At 62.7% G+C, this 19,672-nt stretch overlaps 1 protein-coding gene across 2 annotated transcripts in view; it reads right to left on the reverse strand.

Moving 5' to 3' along the window:
* Positions 1–1,483: 1,483 nt before the first annotated feature.
* TAFA5 (TAFA chemokine like family member 5) overlaps positions 1,484–19,672 on the reverse strand; it is a 143,827-nt gene continuing 125,638 nt past the window's right edge. For both annotated transcript variants that reach the window (XM_036278232.1, XM_036278233.1), the window contains exon 4: positions 1,484–2,464. In XM_036278232.1, coding sequence (XP_036134125.1) covers positions 2,456–2,464 — 9 coding nt within the window. In that variant the 3' untranslated portion in view covers positions 1,484–2,455. The remainder of the gene's footprint in view (positions 2,465–19,672) is intronic.

Raw genomic sequence — 19,672 nt, forward strand, 5'->3', positions numbered from 1 at the left:
GGGAACTGAACCCGGGACTCTCTGGTCCGCGGGCCGACGCTCTAACTGCTGAGCCAAACCGGCCAGGGCCAAAGACCACTCGTCAAAGACATGAGGGCATTGCCACAGGGAGGGGGCGCCCAGGGGTGGGTCTCCTTTGGGGGCCCCTGAACTGGGTTCTGCCCCTGTGTCTGGGCACTGTGGGCCCCCCGCAGGCCCTGGGGAGGTGCGCGTGGTCTCCTCAGCGTTCCCTCCGCTCGACCAGGGAGGGCTGCGCCCCAGGTGGGTGAGGCAGGAGGAGGTGCCTGCTTTGTCTCGGGGGTGCACACAGGCCAGAGGAAGGGGCGGGCCTGCGCCTGGGGGGCTGCACACTCACCCGGGGGGAGGGAGGCCCTGAGCACTCGCGGGCCGGGCGCTGACACTCACCTGGGCTGTGCTGCAGGAGCATCCTCGGGGCTCCGGGAAAACCTGGGGCGCGGACCCACCTCCTCACGCTGCCAGCGCCCCGAAGCTCGTCCCGCCAGCCACAGCCCGTCCCGGACACCATGGCCAGCGCACAGAGGCTTATCAAAGGGTTTTCTCTTTATTTTCATAATTTAGCTGAATCAACACAAAACTGAATACTGTAAAACAAGGGGAAAAAATGCTGTGACATCTTCAATCTCCCAGTTTCTGCCTTCCGACGGGGTGTCTACACTCGCTGTCCAAAGACACAGGCGAGGGGGGCGCTGGCGGCCAGGGCCGAGGTTGCTGGGCGGGGACCCTCCGAGGGTCCCGCCCGGCTCCCAGAGCCCGTCCCTGCGGCCCGGGGCAGGCTCTCCACATCTTTGACGAGAACCCCAAATCTCAGCTGGTGCCTTGACTCCAAGACACCCCCGCCTCAGTCTGAAGGCTGAAAGGTAAATTAAATACTCGTGGATGCTGGGACGGGTCTTAAATAAGTGGATTTTCGGTCCTATCTTTAGTCTACAGGTGGCAGGAACAGTTGCTATATAGTTGTGTTTTTTTGTGTGTTTTTTTACTTTTTTTTAGTAGCATATAACTAGCGTAATACTCCTGTTAATTGGACTCTTAGGTAGTATACTTCACCAGAAAGTGAGGGGCCTGGCATGGGATGCCAGGGGACCGCAAACGTCACTGTCCCTTCTGGTGGGGCCTGGCGACGCTGCTGCCCAGGGCGGGCCGAGGGGGATGGGACGCCCGTCATTCACGGCACCCAGGCCCAGCGCCATGGTCCCCCGGCGGCCCTGGAGACTGAGAATGAGGGCGTCGGGCAGGGCTGCCCTCAGGTCTCCGAGTGCCAGGTCAGAACAGGGGTCACGAGTCACCGGAGGTCCACGCCCTGGACTCGGTGGGCCCCCAGGCAGAGGCCCACGGCAGGGACACTGACCGCAGACCACGTGCAAAGACGGGGCCTCCCCAGCAGCACGGCCTACGCGTCCGTGCCATCAGGCCCTGGGCCTCGGCTCACTGGAGTCCTGAGGTCTGGGGGCCGGCCCCCCACTGCGCCCGCCCGGAGCCTTCAGCTCGCTGCTCGGGACGGCCGGGGCCACCACATTAATTGTTAAATAGGCTTTTCTACAAATATACAACATATAAAAACTGTTAAATATATAACTTTAGGCTTTGCAAAATACATTTAATGATCTCTTTCAAACAAGGGTTACTTCATTTTCCTTTAATTTGCGTTCTGGAGCTAAATGGTGTATCGGATGAGACAGCAGTCACGGGAGACCCAACATGCTCTTGGCGGATACTGGATTGTCCCACTATCGGAATGGAGCGAAGAGGCGCGTCTAACTGGTTAAAACAGTGAGTTTAGTACGGTCCGGTCCGTCCCGGCACGGAGCAGTGCCCGGCGGGCTGCGTCCCGGGGAGGGGCGTGCCGGCCTGTGTGGGGACATCGTCCCCGTGTCCCGCAGGGCTGCCGGCTCCTCCGGTGGCTGGGCCCTGCTCAGGGTGCACCGCAGTGTTCGTGGGGTGGGGGCCTCTGCCAGGGCCACCCTCTCCGCCCTGCCGGGGCCACCAGCATGCTCCGCTCCTGGGCCCCCAGCCGAACCGGGTTGTGGGGGCGAGTCTGCGTTAAAATAGATTTGCTCTTTGGTCTATTGAGTATACGGAAAAGGATAAGAAAATAAAAGCGATTCGGACAGTCTGGGCGTGAGGAGGGCCACAGCCTCCCCCGACGGCCGAGGTCCCGCCTCCGGGCTGCTGGGCTGCGGTCTGGTCCCTCTGGCCCCTGCTCCTGGTCCTCGTCCTGCTCTTCAGGGAGCGCAGCCCACGTGTGGCCGGGGAGGCCGGGCGAGGCCAGGCTGTGTCCCTGGCAGGACTCCTTGTGCAGCCGGACAGGCTCAGCGCAGAAGGCCCGGGTCGCAGGCCGGTGGCAGATAACGGGGCGTCTGCGGCAGGACTCGGGCCCAGGTGCGGACTCTCCGGGGAGCCGAGGACCGCCCGGGCCCCTCTGAGGCTGTGTTCGTCAGGAGACCTGAGGGGCAAAGAGAAGAGAGCAGTCAGCTCCCCAGACACCGAGGGTCCCTGTCAGGAAGAGTGTGAACCCAGGAAACACCCCCAAGGCCTGCCCGGCAGGGCCAGCACCCTCAGCCGATGCCAGCTGACCTCCAGGACATCCAACCAGACAGAGAGACCTGCACGCTGGAGGGGACGCCTGCCTGGGACCCCCTTGTGTGTGGTGACGAAGGGCTGGGGTCTGGGTCCCTCTGCAGCTCTCTGATGGTGCCTCCCGCCATGCCAGGCACATGGCACAGGTGCACAGAGTGGTGGGTGGGTGTCTGCAGACCATGGAGCCCCTGATGGCTGCAGAGCTGGGGTTGTCATGACCCTGGTGACCCCCAGCACCCCAGAGTCCAGGACATGCAACGAGACAGCCAGCGGAGGCTGCGGGTGTTAAATGACGAGCCCATGTCACGGCTCTGGGGCAACGGAAATTCCACCTTTAAAATGACAGACAGCAAGCCACAGACCTCCAGAGCCTCAGCCCGGGGACCCCGTGCCCAGCACCCTCCTCACTGGGGCCACGTGACACAGGCCACTGAGGCCCCACACGACCCTGACCCAGCCCCCGACGGAACTCCAGGCTCAGGTCCTGAAGATGAGGGCCTGGTACAGTCAGAGACCCCCACGCCCCGTGAACTGGCCGAGCACGGGGGGTCAGCACCACCGCCTTGGAGGCTCCTCCTGGACTCCGAGTCCATGTCTCCTGCCATGGCCTGGACAGCAGAGGAGGGTGCGCCAGGGGACGATGGCCAAGGTCGCCGGCCACCCTGAGCAGCACCCCTGCCCTGGAGACGCGGCCGGGGGTGGGGGCGATCCTGGGGCCCACAGAGAGCTGCTGACCCTCCGAGGCGATTCCTGGAGGTGTGTGGGCACAGGCAGGGGTGCCTGCAGCTTTAGCAACCGGCGGCCACACCACACACATCTGTGTTCAGGAGGAACGCCTCGTTTTAATGGTCAGGATTCTCTGTCCCCAGACTGCTCCCGTCTTCACTCCTGAGCAGCTGGGTCTCCACACCTTCTAGAAAGGTCCAGGAGGCAGGTCTTAAAACAGTGACATCCCTGAGTCCCATGTGCTGGTCTCCCCCGTCCCTGATGCCTTGGGTCCCACCCTGCACCCCACCACCGCACCCTCCCCAGGTCAGGGGCGCCCTGGCTCCCAATGTCTCTGGCCAGACCCCTCCCCCAGCTCCGCCCCAGCACTCACGGCCCCTCCTACCCCACGCCCTCCTCTGAGTCTGGCTGAGGTGGCCCCCAGGGCTCAGACACTGCACTTTGCTCCTCGATGCCTGTGGCAAGTCCCTGCACCAGGCCCTGCGGGGGCCGAGGCCACGGGCCAGCCCCACGGGAGTCTGCGGGTCCACACGCAGGGAGGCCCTGCTTCCAGTCCACAGGCCGCCGCACAGCCGACTCCAGGGCCACCCATCCCCGCAGGCCTGCTCGCCCTTCAGATGACCTCGGGCAGCACCTGTCCCCAGCCCCCTGCCTGGACCGGAAAGGGGAGTCAGGGGTCCTCACTGCAAGGACAAGGGGAACACCCCTCTCTGGGGGCCGGCAGGTGCGGGGTAACAGGCCAGCACTTCGGGGCCTCAGGAACTCCTGCCCGGGACCGATGACCAGAGCCCAGCAGGAAGTGACCAGCTGCTTCCCGGAGAGCTGGAGCCCAGGCTTAGGCGGCCCACCATGCGCCTCCCCATCCCTGCCTCGCGGGCCCAGGTGAGGACAGACGGGTGTGGGCAGTGAGGTGCCCCCCACAACTCGGGCTTATCCCAGCAGCAATCACGGGAAGCCGCCCGGCGGAGGGAGGCCACGGGCGGGGTCAGGGGCTGGACAACAGCTTTGACTCAGCCCCCCCCCATCCCTCCAAGGTCAGAGAGGAGCCTGGAGGGGGGCGCCGGTCTCCAGGGGGAGCTGCGGGTGGGGGAGGGTAAGCAGTGTGGGGTGGGCGCCCCCCCTTGAGATCAGGGGGCGGACAGGCGCTGCTGGGTTATCACCCTGTGTGCGCAGGGAGGTCCCAGCCTGGGCACCCTTGGAGCTGCAGCCTCCACGCAGCCAGGAGAAGCCAGGTGAGCCAGGCCGGGCCCTACCAGGCCCTCAGCAGCGACCTGGGCGAGGGCCCGTCACCGAGTAGCTGTCCGGCTCAGGTCAGTGGGGCGTGGGTCTCCTCCGCTGTTCCTCTGGTCGACGCAGCCTGTCTGTCTTCTGTTAAGAAATGCCCACGCCTGTCCCCACTTCTGGGCTGAGGCTGGGGAGCTGGGCCCGGCGATGAACTGTTGATGAACTGTCTCCGTGCTGACAAGGAAGAGGCCACGGGGCGGTCAGCAACCCAGACGAGGAGCTGTCAGCCCAGCTGGGCGCTCATCAGACTCACAACAACACACCAGGTGGTCCGAGGGCAGGTGGGCAGGCTCTTGGCTGACTCAGCGCCCTGGCCCTGGCGTAGGGCTGCCCCGGCTCACGGTCAGTCGGCGTGGAAGGGACACTCCCATGGCAAACAGGCCTGAGACCAAGCGGAGACTCAGCACAGAGGAGGAGGAGACAGAGAGGAAATGAAAGCAGCCCACTCAGGAGCCAGGAGGGGCGGAGCGGCCACAAGCCCCTCCCCAGAGCTGTGGCTGCATCTCTTCATCAGCCACTGTGAACCTGGGCTGGGAGCTCCAAGGTCAGACATCACCTCTGGGTGCTACTGGCTGCTACAGACTCTAACCTGTCTCAGCAATGACCACGCCTGCCACTCACCCGGCCACAGGAGAGCCCCCAGATGCCAGTGTCCTGGGGGCTGGTGAATGGGGGTCGGCACAAGGCAGAGCTGGGGAGCAGGCAGGGTGGGCAGGGCCAGGGCCAGTCAGGAAGGTGTGTTCTGGTCCCCTTTGCTGCTACAGAGAGAACCAGACTGGAGCCTCATTGTTTGATGCAAGCTGACAGCTGTACATATATACAGTGTATATATACACAATGTACATATATACAATGTATCGTTTAGCTAAATAATCTTGGTCTCTAGAAAAAATGTTTCTTGAATCTAATGGAAATATCACTTTTCTGTCTTTACCATGGTTTACTTCCTTTCTTTGGCTCGGAGCTGTCCTCGGAGCTGGCCTTCCAAGAGAAGTTTCGGGGCGCTCTGGATCAGGCTGGGTCCTGGGTGGTAGGGTTCTCAGTGTGGGGGGCGCTGGGTGACAGTTTGCCCACCTGCTGAGCTGACTTTGTACCCTGTGGTTTCCTCTTCAGGGAGGGAACCAAGTATCCCTGGCGCCTCTGGCTCTGGGTTGTCAGCGGCAGGATCCCTTCCAGCCCCAATACCATGGGAGGCTTGGCTTCGAAGCCCTGGTCACAGGAGGCGGCAGAGACAAAGAATTCATGCCATTCAGGCTAAGGCATCCCTGAGCCGTGACTTGGGAGCAGGGACCGGTCAGGGACTGCCAGGCTGCCGTGATGGGAGCTCACTCTAGGCTGGAGGGGCGGTGGTCAGCAAGTGGCCACACATGTGCCCGCACCTGAAACTCCCTCTTCCCCAGAGCGTCCAGGTGACCCCCAGCCCCGCCCGCACCTGGGTTTCTGAGACCTGAGCAGAGAGCCCGCCACACCTGGCTGGACCTGGGACCGTGGAGCTGGGGGACAGCAAATCTTCTAAGTGCTGAGTTTGTAGTAATTCATTACGCAGAGCAGAAAACTGATACATCCACGTGACCCAACTCAGGTGAGTTCATACACTTTAAATAAAACAATGTGTTTGAGGCCCCTGCGTGGGCTGCGTCTCGCTCAATGGACGATGGGGGGTCTCCCGAGACCATGTGCGGCTCACTCACGTCTCACGGGGCCCAGGCAGAGTCCGGGGCAGCCTCCTTGTCCTGAGGGACTGAGCCGGAGGCTGTGGCCCTGATGTACGCGCCGGGGGTGGCACCCTGGGTGGGCACTGTGCAGGCTCAGTGAAGGGTGGCAGGCTCTCTGTTCGCCCCGCCCTGCACTGAAAGGAATAAAGGGCCCTCGCTCGAGTGTGGGTGCACCCGGGAAGGGCCACCCGGCAGGACCCGGGGAGCCTGCAGGGCTGGGAAGGTCTGTCTGGACCCGGGAAGGCGGGACGGCGTGCAGAGGTCAGTCTGCGGGCTGCGCTTTTCTGTTCAGTCGCACGGCGCTTCGGAACACGGACAGTCAGGGAAGTTCCTGCTTCCCTTCAACTGTGATGAGCGCCCCCCCCTGCTGGGCCTGGGGACCCCAGAATAACCCCGTGCTCAAGGTGTGTCTATGTGCACTCTGAGTGTTTCTGGATTCCGAGCCCCTAGGGGGTCTCCTGCATGACAGCCACCTGCCCCTTCACTGAGGGTCCCTCAGACACCACCTGAGCTTGAGAGGGAAGCCCCTCCCTTGGCCCCAAGCAAGCAGGTGGGGACCCTCCGCCTCCAGCCGGGCTCCCCGACTCCCAGGCCCCCACAGGGGCCCCGGGCTCTGCCTACGCCGCAGGCGGTCCAGCACGGGGACCCTGGGCTCAGTCTCCCAGGATCCTGGGTTGGGAAACAGCGTCCAGCCCAGGGGCTATCTGTCCCCTGGGTGCAGCCCTGAGGCTGCTTGGGGTCCATGCTCAGTGCAGCCCAGCCTGGTCCTGACCCCGGGAAGACGGGAAGCCGTCCTCAGGGCCCACCTGCGGCCACGAGCAGTCACCGCCAGGCGGCCCCAGCGGCCAGGTCCCCTCCAGCTCTGCAGCGGGGCTGGCCGGCCACCTCCCCAAAGCCCCATTTGTTTGTGGAACCGTCCGCTCACCAGGCAGCGTTTCAAAGGGAGTGTTGACAAGTGCCGGACGGCTCTGCAGCCGCGGGAACACGTCCTCTTTGTCCCCTGGCTGGGCTCCCACGGCAGTGCCTTTGGAGTCTCGCTCTGACCTGCGCTCATCGCTGCAGCTCCCTCCCCCCCGTCAAGGGCCGCGGTGCACGCCTGTCCCCAGTTCCCAGGTGACGCCATCAAAGGGACCCGAGGATGACAGTGGGCGGAGGCGGCTCCTCAAAGGCAGCAGCAAGGGCAGGCGATGGGACCCTGAAGCCCCTTCCCAGCTCCTCTTCCTGTGCCCACTTCAGGGGCGACAGCCACGTGGGGGCGGGGAGGTCACCTCTGCCCGGTAGGGTCGGCCAGAGGAGTCCGGAGACCAGAGGGAGCAGGCCGGCCAAGCCCTCCGCTCCGTCTCCATCTGTCCGTTCACAGCTGCATCCCTGAGATGCTGTTCACACCACAGCCCCCCAAAGCCCTCCGTTCGGTCTCCATCTGTCCGTTCACAGCTGCATCCCTGAGATGCTGTTCACACCACAGCCCCCCAAAGCCCTCCGTTCGGTCTCCATCTGTCCGTTCACAGCTGCATCCCTGAGATGCTGTTCACACACCACAGCCCTGCAAAGGTCACTGCAATGGTGAGCAGCCTTTCACAGCTGTGTCTGTCACAGTGACCTCGGAGCGCTGTCACCTCCTCCACAAGCGGCTCACAGCCCCCCCAGCTGCCAGCCACATTCCTGCCACCTCTGCACTTTTCCCACCGGGCGGCTCCTGTCAGCGGGACCCCACAGCAGGTGGCCCGAATCTGGCTGCCCTCGCTGCGCCAGTGCTCTCCAGGTCCCGCCCCTGCAGCACGCGGCTGTTCTTCATCCCTTTTCTTGGCTGCATAGTATTCCCTCGCATGACTGTGCCAGTCTGATTACCCATCAGCAGGTGGACACCGGTGATTCCACCTGGGCTCTTACAAACAGGTGTCTGAGTGGACACAGCCCTCACGGGCTCCACAGGACCCCACAGAAGGGAATGCTGGGTCACAGACGGCTCGAGGTTTGACTCTTTCATCTCTTGCCACACTGTTTGCCAAAGGGGTGTGGGCGTGCTTTCTGGTCCTCTGGATGGACATCGCTGACTATGTCCGCAGAGGTTGGCCCAGCCACACTCATACCAGCACCCTCGGGAGAAATAAAAACAGGCCACCGGGGGACCCCACGAGCGGCCCCTCTGCCGTGTTTCGGCTGCTGATCCGGCGGCGAGTCGTCATCACGCTCCCCGAGGCGGCTCCCGCTTTGGGTTTGAGCAATTCTCTGCCGTCGTGTGCAGAGGTGTGCCATCCGCCACAGGGCAGCAACCAGCTCCCGCCGCTCCCGGGAGGCCACCGCAGGACCTGCCAGTCCGTTTCCACGAGGGTGAGTCCGGCTTTCGGAAGTCAGCCGTTCACTGGGTGCCCCTCCCCGCCCGTGTCCTCACCGTCAGGTGGGGAGGGTAACAGGCTGTGGCCTCTGGTGGCTGCCCCAGAAGGTGGTCTGGTGCGCGGGTGGCCTCCGGGGACTGTCTGCCCATCTTCCGGGCTGAATTCACAGCGCACCCCTACCCTTGCTCCCCTGAGCACACACGTTCACCTGGCTTCTCTCTCACCGTCCCGGGTCCCACGTGTCAGCTTGTCTGTGCCCCCTGGGGGACTTCACCTGCAACGTGGTGTGAGGTAAGGATTCAACTTGTCCTCCAGATGGGAAGCCAAATTTCCCAACGCCCTGCTATTGGGGACGTGGCCCCTCCCCCACAGTGCAATGCCCACCGTGCCCGTTCCATTGTCACCGCACCAGGTCCACGCCAGGGCCTCGAGGTCCGTTCTGTGCACCAGGAAACAATGCTAAGAGCTCAGGCTGTCTCGGGTTCAATCGTATCCACAGGAGTTTGCCAAGCACTGACCTCTGTGAACTCACCGTGCGGGTGAGCGGCCGGACGCAGGCAGGGGCCCGGCAGCTGCCTCCCAGCTCTGGCCAAGCTCCCGCCACCTGCCCTGGTACTGTGCCTCCCCAGTGGGACGTGGACATCGGTGGGAACCGTCCCAGCGCCTTCCCACACCCAGCGACCAAGGACACTTCAAGGTAAAATGCAACGTCAGTGGAGATTTGACTGAAACCACGTGAAGCCAAAACGGTGTGACTTCTCCAAGAGCAGAGACTGCCCCGGTCCGGTGACAGCACAGGCCGTCTGTCCACTGTCTAGTCGCCCTGGTGGGTCTCACGCCAAGGCTCTGCCCGGGTCTTGGAGAGGGGCCAGCATTTTCTCAGCCAGGTCTTCGAGGTGTTTTACATGCCGCTCGGCTGCTGTCCAAAGCTCTGTCCTCTCTACCTGCTCACGGGTACTTCACTTATTTACATCAGTTAAAACCATCAGGCATTCCCGACACATCTGCTGGGAGGTCAGAGGCACGTTTGTGGACGGCATCTCCTTCACGGGCGAGGAGGCAAGTCCCGAGCTCCCCTCCTACCACACACTTCGAGTGGCCGCTGCCCCACGTCCTGGCGGGCGGGGCACTGGCCTTGACCCTGTCCAGGGGCACATGTGTCCTGGGAGGGCAGGCAGGAGACACTGTCAGCTTTGCAGGCCATGCCGTGTCCCTGCAAGGACTCCGCTCTGCCTCTGCAGTGCGGACCTGTCCCCAGACGACGTGGCAAGTGAACAGCAAGGCTACATTCCAATAAAACTTTATCTACATAACAGGTGGGGGGCCGGATCTGGCTGGCAGGCCCTCGTCTGCTCGTCTCCAATGGAGGCCACAGTTTGTGTGTATCCACGAATCTTACTGTTGACGCCACGTGTGGAGAACCTTGTATGTTCATGATCGGTCCAATTTAATACAGTCCGTGATTAGTTTTCACGGCGTCTCAGGTTCTCCGAGGTTGCAGAAGCGCCTGTGCACCTCATCTGTAAGTAATCACGGTCGCGTTGCCTCATGGCAAATACTCGTGGGACCGCCTTTGCGAGAGCTCCCCGAGGCAAGCAGTCCCGGGACGGGGGGCTCAGGTCTCAGGCAGACGATGGGTCCTCACCTCCTCCAGCTTCACCACAGGGCTGGTGGCGGCGCTGGGGATGTTTTTCTGAGGAGTCTGTCTGCCTGTGACTTTTGGAGCATCTCCGGATTAGAGCATGTTTTATTTATCTCAGATCGGGTCTGTCCTTCTGCCTCTGAAATAGTCCAACGTACTTGCATTTCTCACACCAACGGACTGCGTGGTTTGTGCCTCTAAAGGGCAGCAGAGTCCAGGAGGCCGTGTCTCTACCCAGGTACAGGTGACATGTGTCCCCACGGCCTCTGCCACCGGGGAGTGCACATTCCAGGGACGGGGTCCCCCAGATTTATCGGCAACCCCCAAACAAAGCCGGATACGCAGGGCCTCGAGGGCACTTTGTTGAATGAATCCAAGCCTGGCCCTGTGCCCGGCCCACTTCACAGAGTCCGAGTCTCTGCTGGACGAGATGACTTTGCTGTGAACTTGTCCACCCTTGGGGGCACTTCTGACATCTGGCTTCACTGGCCCCTAAACTAAACTGGGCCACGTTCCAGGATGTTGGGAAAGGTTCCTGCCCCGTGAATGTTGTTAAGCATGTGCCTGTTAAGTCCCTGTCTGGAATTTTTACGGGAGGACGTTAACGTTTTTCTACATCTTGAGTTATTTTTGGTAATGTCCCCCCAGAAAATGATGTATTTGATAAAATCTTCCAGATTCAGTGATCAATACACTAGGTACGTGCACCCCTGAATAATTCGGGGCCCCAATGCAGGCTGGTTTCCCGTCTTCCTTGGAGACTTGTTTTCTGACTTGACAATCATACGTCACAGAGGGGAGACTGCATTCCACAGCTTTGCCAGAAACACAAGGACCAACCCCAGGCCTTTCTCCTCAGGATCCGCGGATATTCCTTCTTCGTCTTGACTAGTTTTTTTCTTGTTTTTAGGGTGGCTTTTCCTATAGCTCAGGTTATTCATTTCCATTCCTTCCGATTTAGAAAGAAGGTTATTTAAAGAAATGAGCACACCAATGGGTCCGCCTTCCAGGGAACCCCAACTTCAGACCCCATGGCACACGACTCCCATGGGCCCAGCTGCACATTTTTTAAATTTCTCACCTGAAAAGATATATATAGATAGATATTTTTAATTGATTTTTAGAGAGGGAGGGAGAGCACCAGAGAGAAACATCGATGTGAGAGAAACATCCATGGCTATGCGTTGCCTCCCGTACTTGCCCCAACCGGGGATCGAATCCACAACCGGGGTATGCACCTGACCGGGAATCAAACCCGCAACCTTTGGGTGCTCAGAATGACGCTCCAACCCACGGAGCAACTGGCCAAGGCATGGCTTTTATTTCCTCTTTAACCAACAGATTATAAGAAGGTCCTGGATGCTAAGACTGTTACTATTTTTGGTACAGTTTTAAATACATTGTATCAGAATCGGAAAGGAACGTGGATACATTTCTCCTCTCCTGAGGTTTCATTCATGACTAGGGTTGTGGGTATTTATTTCTGTAGAGTTCGTAGATAACAGGAAATTAAGGCAGCCTGTTGGTGTGTTGTAACGTGTGTTCTGTCCCTGCACATTCAGTCTGGGTGATTTTATTAAAACACATCTACACCTTGGATGTTTTTAATGTTGTTATTGGTACTCAGTTGACCTTAACCCAGATTTAAGAGTTGTTTAGATTTCCAATGAAAAATTGTGTTCTGGTAGTTTTTAAAAAATGTGTAATCCAATCTGCTTCCTATATGTTTATGTTGTGCTCACCGGTGCACAAAGGTTCCGAATGTGACAGGGTGCTGGCTCGAACTGAAGTGTGTCAATCACCACACATCACCCTACATGTGTCAACATACATCATGTTGTTTCCATGTAACATACATACATGTCATCCTCACCCAAGGATATGCTGAGAAAGCCAGAGAGAGAGAGAAACATGGATCGGTTACCTCTGAACTCACCCCTACGGGGGATCAAACCCACGGCCTAGGCATATGCCAGGACCGGTAACGGAACCGCTGACCTTTTGGTGCATGGGATGACCTCAGCCACCGAGCCCTCCCGCGGCCGACGCGATGTATCTCACCTGCCGATTACCTTGCATTTCATTAGTCCAGGGAACCTTTAATCTTTGCTTTTAACCTTATTGTCTGCAGGAGCCTTCTCAGAAGCCAACACATAGCCAACTATTTTAAAACTCTAAAGAAAAAACGAACAGAGAACAAAAGATGGAGAAACAAAACCCGATTTGACAGTCTTCGCCTTTCAGTAGAGGAGATGAAGCCGTTTCCATTGGTTGTCACCGTGGATGCGGAGTCCCTGGGCCACACGGCACGTTCCATGCTGATTTCCGGCCACGCTCCTCCCGTGGCTCCTCCCGTGGCTCCTGGCTCTCCTCTGTCCACAGGAGCTGGTGTCACTTATTTCCCTCCTGCCGTGGGTTAGGAGGAACCGTGTCCGTTCCTCCCCCAGGGGCGGCCACCTGCGATGCGAGTGCGTTCTCTGTAACAGCCGTCCCCTCACGACCTGAGCCCCGTGGCCCCTTCTAGCCCACGGAGAGACGCTAGGGCCCCGCCTGCAGCGGCCCAGCCCGGCCTTGGTTCGTTTAAGCAGCGGTGCCGTGTCGCTTCAGCATCATATAGCGCGGACCTTGCACGGCCTGCGGAGAGCCGGGCCACAGGGATGGTTTACGCCGGCTCCCTGTGTCTAGCTGGTGTCGGCGGTCACCATCGTGCCCTGCACACGACCTTTCCGATCGTCGCTTCCGACTCATTTCTTCGATGGGCACCGGTGTATCTTTTCTTCATCGGCAGGAAAGGAATGTGAACGGCACACTTGATACGTCTTCACAAACTTAGGCCCTTTATTCCCTTCACCCCAACAACGAGAGAGAACGGAACTCGTAAGTCCCTGGAGATGACCTTCCCTCCGTCCTCTGGGCCCGGGCCTCCTGGGGGTCAGCGGGCGCTGGTCTGTGCCTCGGCGGGGTCTGTGGATGCTCGTCCTTCTGTTTCCTCCGTGACAACCTGCATCGTTAGTGTTCTTCTGTCGGTTCAGAGCTACGGCCACGGAATGCCCAGGTCGGGCTACTTTGTTTGGTTTTAACTGGGGATTTCCTTCAGCTCCCGGAAGTTCTTAATGATGTTTCTGCCCTAATCCAATCATTCTTTGTTCTTGCTACTGTGGTCCCCCCGAGCATCGCTCCTTAGGTTAGATACCCAGCCACCGCCCGCCACGAGCCACCGCCTGTCCGGCTGCACTTCTCTGCTGGGTCCCAGGGATCCCCTCCCGGTGGAGGCCGGTGCCCACCCCGCGTCCACTCCTGCGGCAACGTTTCCTTCCTCCGCGGCTGCCAAGGTGGACCTCGGCCCCCGCTCCCACCTGGGGCCTCTCTGCGCTCGTGCCCTCGCCCACCGGGCAGCGGGTGGGGGTGCTTTCAGCCGGAGGCTCTCCCACGCTCCTCCACCGGGTCACGCGGCCGACGACCCCAGCAAGCAGATGCCCTTGGGAGCCGCAGCCTTTAGCGAGGACTGTTTCCAGAGCCAAGTCCGCCTCGGCGTCTTGAGAACATCTCCTTTCCGCGGACACGGCTGATGTTTCCAGTCTCTGCGTGAGATTCGGCTCTGATGCATTTTCCATTCCCGTTTACACAGGCAGAGGCCGGTCTGGACCCCGGATCAGCCAGCAGGCTTCTCCCTGCGCCAAATGCCCGCGGGTGGGGAGGCCCCGCCGAGCCAGCTGGCCGGAAGGCGGGAGTGTGCGAAGACCCTCGGTCTTGGGGTGGCGCCCACCAGGCTGTCCCCAGCGGGGGACTTGTCCCCGTGGGGTCCTGTCTCACTCGGAGGCCGGGCTTTTGCCTGAGCTGTGCGGGGTGCTCTCGAGAAGGGAGAACTGAGTGGCCGACTGGCCCGTGTCCCCAGTCTCGTTTCTCCTCCCCACGTGAGGCTCGTCCCGCCAACTCCGCTGTGACATCACAAGGCCAGATACCCCGAGAACCAAACCAAACTCAGACGCAATTTGTGGCACCAATGGCCAGATGCCAGGAGGGCTCCCAGAGGGGCCGAGGGTGAGGATCACTCTGGTGGCACCATGGGGAGGGGAGCACCCCTGGGCATTCTGGGAGGGGCCAGCAAGGACAGTCACCATCTACCTGCACAGACACTCCGGCCCTTGGGACAGGTGTCTCCTCCATCATTTCTCTTCCCTCCGCCCCCAGGACCTGTGAGGTCAGCCTGGGGCACCCTCTGCAGATGAGGAAACAGAGGCTCAGATTACAGTGACGTGGGCAAGGTCGCCTACCCCGTGTGCGTGGTAACCGTGCCCGTGTGGGCAGCGGGAGGACGGTCCGATCATGAAGAACCAGGACAGGGACCCCCGCACAGGGCTGTCCCTGGGGGCGGCCAGCGTGCAGTCGGTGCCCGCCGGGGGAGGCTGGGACTTGTGTCACGGTCGAGGGAGAAGACCTGCACCAGAGCCGCAGAGATGCCAAAGCCCTTCGGTACCAGCGGGAGCCTGCGTGGCGTTCGGCTGGGGCTGCATGCGGAGCTGACATTTCGAGTAATTTGGATCAAGACACCAATCCTTCTATTTCATTTTTAAAGACTGGTCTTTAAGAACCGTCTCTGCCAAATGCCGCGTCCTGTTCCCATGACGGCGCGCAGAGGCGGTCTGGCCGGGCAGGCGGGCGGAGGCCCCTCCCCGCGTGCTGCTGTCTGGGCCAGTGGAGCGAAGCTGAGGACAACGGGTCACTTCTCGGGACACTGAGAGGCCAGGGCGCACAGACAACGCCACGAGAACAGGCTGGAGTGACCAGAACCTGGGCGTAAGGGGCCGGCTGGGGAGCAGGAGCATGGCCGGCCCTGGGCCCGTGATCTGGACACACGCCCGCGCGGGGCTAGGAAGACGTGGGCCTGTGAGCCCCTGGCGCTGCCCGCGGCTGGTCTTCCCTCCGGGCACACGCGACCTTCGTCCTCACAGCACGGTCAGCAGTGACCAGATCCACCTTCGTCCTTTCTGAAAAAGGAAATCGCTGAGCGACGCCACCCGTAGAGTCCGCGGACGCCGGCAGCGAGGGAGAGGCTGGTCCCAGCTCCGCCCGAGAGCTCAGGCCTGAGCAGAAACCTGAGTTAATTAGCAGCTCTTCGGGGATCCTGGGGCCACTCGGGGTCCTGACCAAACGGCACTGTTGACAAGAGGGCGATGATCCTGCTTGCAGGGTCGCAGGGGACGCTCACGTTCCGGGGACCCCTTGGCAAGGCGCAGGGCGAGGGAGGTGGCGGGCCCAGGACAGCTGGGGTGCGCGGGGGGCAGGCCGTGTGGTGGGGGCAGCGGGTCCTACGTGTCTGCCCCTTTCAGAAGACTGTTCTTACGGTTCCCCGGGGGGCACGTCCCGTGACCCATGGCAGGGCCCCAGCCTCCCTCGGGACTGCCGATGGGGACCGTCAGCCGGGCTGTGGGGCCCCTTCCCACTGGGCGTTTTCTTCCTTCTCCCAGCAGACGCTTCGACCCTTCTGTTCCAAGCACCTGACTCGGGGCCACTCGTGTGGGCTCCTCTGCCACCAAACTGCCCCTCCAGGGCTTTCTGGGGGTGCTGCTGGCTCCTGAGATGTGGGGCCACAGGGGCTTCATCCTGGGGGTGCTGTTGGCTCCTGAGATCTGGGGGCCACAGGGGCTTCATCCTGGGGGTGCTGCTGGCTCCTGAGATGTGGGGGCCACAGGGGCTTCATCCTGGGGGTGTTGCTGGCTCCTGAGATGTGGGGGCCACAGGGGCTTCATCCTGGGGGTGCTGCTGGCTCCTGAGATGTGGGGCCACAGGGGCTTCATCCTGGGGGTGCTGCTGGCTCCTGAGATGTGGGGCCACAGGGGCTTCATCCTGGGGGTGCTGTTGGCTCCTGAGATCTGGGGGCCACAGGGGCTTCATCCTGGGGGTGCTGCTGGCTCCTGAGATGTGGGGGCCACAGGGGCTTCATCCTGGGGGTGTTGCTGGCTCCTGAGATGTGGGGGCCACAGGGGCTTCATCCTGGGGGTGCTGCTGGCTCCTGAGATGTGGGGCCACAGGGGCTTCATCCTGGGGGTGCTGCTGGCTCCTGAGATGTGGGGGCCACAGGGGCTTCATCCTGGGGGTGCTGTTGGCTCCTGAGATCTGGGGGCCATAGGGGCTTCATCCTAGGGGTGCTGCTGGCTCCTGAGATCTGGGGCCACAGGGGCTTCATCCTGGGGGTGCTGCTGGCTCCTGAGATGTGGGGGCCACAGGGGCTTCATCCTGGGGGTGCTGTTGGCTCCTGAGATCTGGGGGTCACAGGGGCTTCATCTTGCACCCCTAGCATCCAGCTTGGAGTCAAAAGGGATGTGGGGCAGTGGGGGAAGGGCAGCGGGGGAGGGGGAGGTGGGGGGGCAAGGGAGTGGCCAGCCCTCTCCACACTCTGCCGTGATGTCTCTGGCATCAGGGACACCCCACCCCACTGTGCCGCGTTGGCCCTGGTCACGGTTCCTCCACGGGGCGTGTTCCCTCCGTTCCAACCATACCCCGTTTATGTATTTAAGATGATTCAAAGAACAACCGCTTCCAGGCGAAGCAGATGAACGCGGCACCACTGCCTGAAAAGCCAGCACCCGTGGTGCCTCCCGTCACGAAATTGGCCGAAAGTGCCCCAGAAACGCGGGGGCTTGGGCACAACCACCTCTGCTGTTGCGGCTCCCAGGCTCCTTTCTGCCGCGAGGGTGAAGGACGCCGCCCAGGTTCCCGGCCGCGGCCACGCGGCAGGTGCCTCGTCGTCTGCACACGGAACCGACTGAAACGCCGGCCACCATCGGGCAGCCACGGGTCCAGACACAAAACGGACTGCGGACACAAATCGGAACAATGGTCCAGCTTCTCACCGAGTGAGCAGGGAAAGGCCTGCAGGGCGAGGACCCCACCCCCGACACGCCCCCTCCAGCCCCCACAGAGGCCTCCTGTCCTGGAAGGGCACAGAGGGTCCCCTCCCTGGAGGACACAGAGGGTCCGAGTGGGTGGGGTCCAGCCGTCTCAGCTCCAGGCTGCGGAGGAAGGATTTTCTTCTCTCTCAGCTGCTCCTGACCCAGCTAAGGGCCGTCCCCGGGCCCACCCAGCCACGCCGTGTGCTGTGGGCTCAGGACCCACCAGCCCATCAAGTTCTGGGTGTCGGCTGCAGCCTCTGAGCCCCGCCGTGGCCACCCCGCCCAGACCTGGCAGTACAGCGGTCCCCTGCTGTCCTCAGAGGGGCCCGGCGGCAGGGCGGAGAGCTTCCGTCAGAGCGCTCGGGCAGGAGCGCGTGGGTCCAGGGGTCAGAACCGCCGCTGCGGAGTCTCCAGGCCACGGTTCCACCTGGTGTCGGCCTCGGGCGCGAGCCCTGAGCCGGGCTGGCAGCGGGGTCCTCCGGGCCCTCGGGGCGGAGGGGCTTGGCTCCTGGCCCCACGCAGACTCACACAGGAACCCCCAGCTGCCAACCTGTCCGTCCACCGGGGCAACGTGTTGTCGCTCGCTCTGAGCCGGCTGCACGGCAGTTCTGGGGGCGGGTTGTCTGCTGATTCCCGCGGGGACCGGGCTGCCCGAGGCAGGGGTCCCCCGCCGCCCACACGGGACTGAAGATTGTCCGACGGTGTCCTGTGCCCCGTCCTGAGGTCTGATGAGCCCCAGGGCCCCGGCCTCGCCTTCCGACCTCCCCTGCACCCTGGCCAGGCCGTCCTGCCCGGCGGGGACGGAAGGGACAAGGCCCTTCTGTCTGGAGCCATGGAACCTGGAGGCCCATTTCCCGGGGGGCCCAGCCACGGTTTCCTCACCTGCCGGGGCCAGGAAAGAGGGGTGACGGAGCCCTATCTGCTCACAGGGAAACCACATTGACACGAACCCCAATTCCCCTCTGTCCCAGCATCTTCCAGGGGACAGGTGCCAGCTCAACTGGGGACCCGCTCAGAGGACGCCTGGGGTACACGCAGGACATTTCTGTGGAGAGCTGGGGAGCACAGGCTGGGCTGTGGCCAGGGGCACGGGAATCAGGCCGGCCTGCGAGGTGGGTCCCTGGGCCTGCCCCCTGCACTGAGGGGACCAGGCCTGGGAGAGGGGTGCCCTGGGCCTGCCCCCTGCAGTGAGGGGACCAGGCCTGCGAGAGGGGTGCCCTGGGGCCTGCCCCCTGCAGTGAGGGGACCGGGCCTGGGAGAGGGGTGCCCTGGGGCCTGCCCCCTGCAGTGAGGGGACCGGGCCTGCGAGGTGGGTGCCCTGGGGCCTGCCCCCTGCACTGAGGGGACCGGGCCTGGGAGAGGGGTGCCCTGGGGCCTGCCCCCTGCAGTGAGGGGACCGGGCCTGCGAGGTGGGTGCCCTGGGGCCTGCCCCCTGCAGTGAGGGGACCAGGCCTGGGAGAGGGGTGCCCTGGGCCTGCCCCCTGCAGTGAGGGGACCAGGCCTGGGAGAGGGGTGCCCTGGGCCTGCCCCCTGCAGTGGGGGACCAGGCCTGGGAGAGGGGTGCCCTGGGCCTGCCCCCTGCAGTGGGGGGACCAGGCCTGGGAGAGGGGTGCCCTGGGCCTGCCCCCTGCAGTGGGGGACCAGGCCTGGGAGAGGGGTGCCCTGGGCCTGCCCCCTGCAGTGGGGGACCAGGCCTGGGAGAGGGGTGCCCTGGGCCTGCCCCCTGCAGTGGGGGACCAGGCCTGCGAGAGGGGTGCCCTGGGCCTGCCCCCTGCAGTGGGGGACCAGGCCTGCGAGAGGGGTGCTCTGGGGCCTGCCCCCCTGCAGTGGGGGACCAGGCCTGGGAGAGGGGTGCCCTGGGCCTGCCCCCTGCAGTGAGGGGACCAGGCCTGGGAGAGGGGTGCCCTGGGCCTGCCCCCTGCAGTGGGGGACCAGGCCTGGGAGAGGGGTGCCCTGGGCCTGCCCCCTGCAGTGGGGGGACCAGGCCTGGGAGAGGGGTGCCCTGGGCCTGCCCCCTGCAGTGGGGGACCAGGCCTGCGAGAGGGGTGCCCTGGGGCCTGCCCCCTGCAGTGGGGGACCAGGCCTGCGAGAGGGGTGCCCTGGGGCCTCCTCCCTGCAGTGAGGGGACCAGGCCTGGGAGAGGGGTGCTCTGGGGCCTGCCCCCTGCAGTGGGGGACCAGGCCCTCCAGCTGCCCCTGAAGGGAGACACGGCAAAGGAGTCGCCCCCAGAGGCAGGAAGTGCTGGGGGGGCCCTCAGCGTACGGGGCCCAGGGCAGCCGCCTGGCAGGACCATGAGGACCCCAGCAGACCCTCCACGAGGGGCCACCCTCTCCCCAGAGGAGACAGGGAGGGACCGTCAGAAGGCACCGGGTTGTGGCCTTCGGGCCACAGAACCCACACTGTCTCTTCCGACTCAGAACCGTCCTCCTTGACCGTTTTCAGAGTGAAGAGTGGACACAGCCGAGGCTCAGCCCTGCA

Source organism: Molossus molossus, unplaced genomic scaffold (genome assembly GCF_014108415.1).
Source record: "Molossus molossus isolate mMolMol1 unplaced genomic scaffold, mMolMol1.p scaffold_m16_p_26, whole genome shotgun sequence".
Lineage (NCBI taxonomy): Eukaryota > Metazoa > Chordata > Mammalia > Chiroptera > Molossidae > Molossus > Molossus molossus.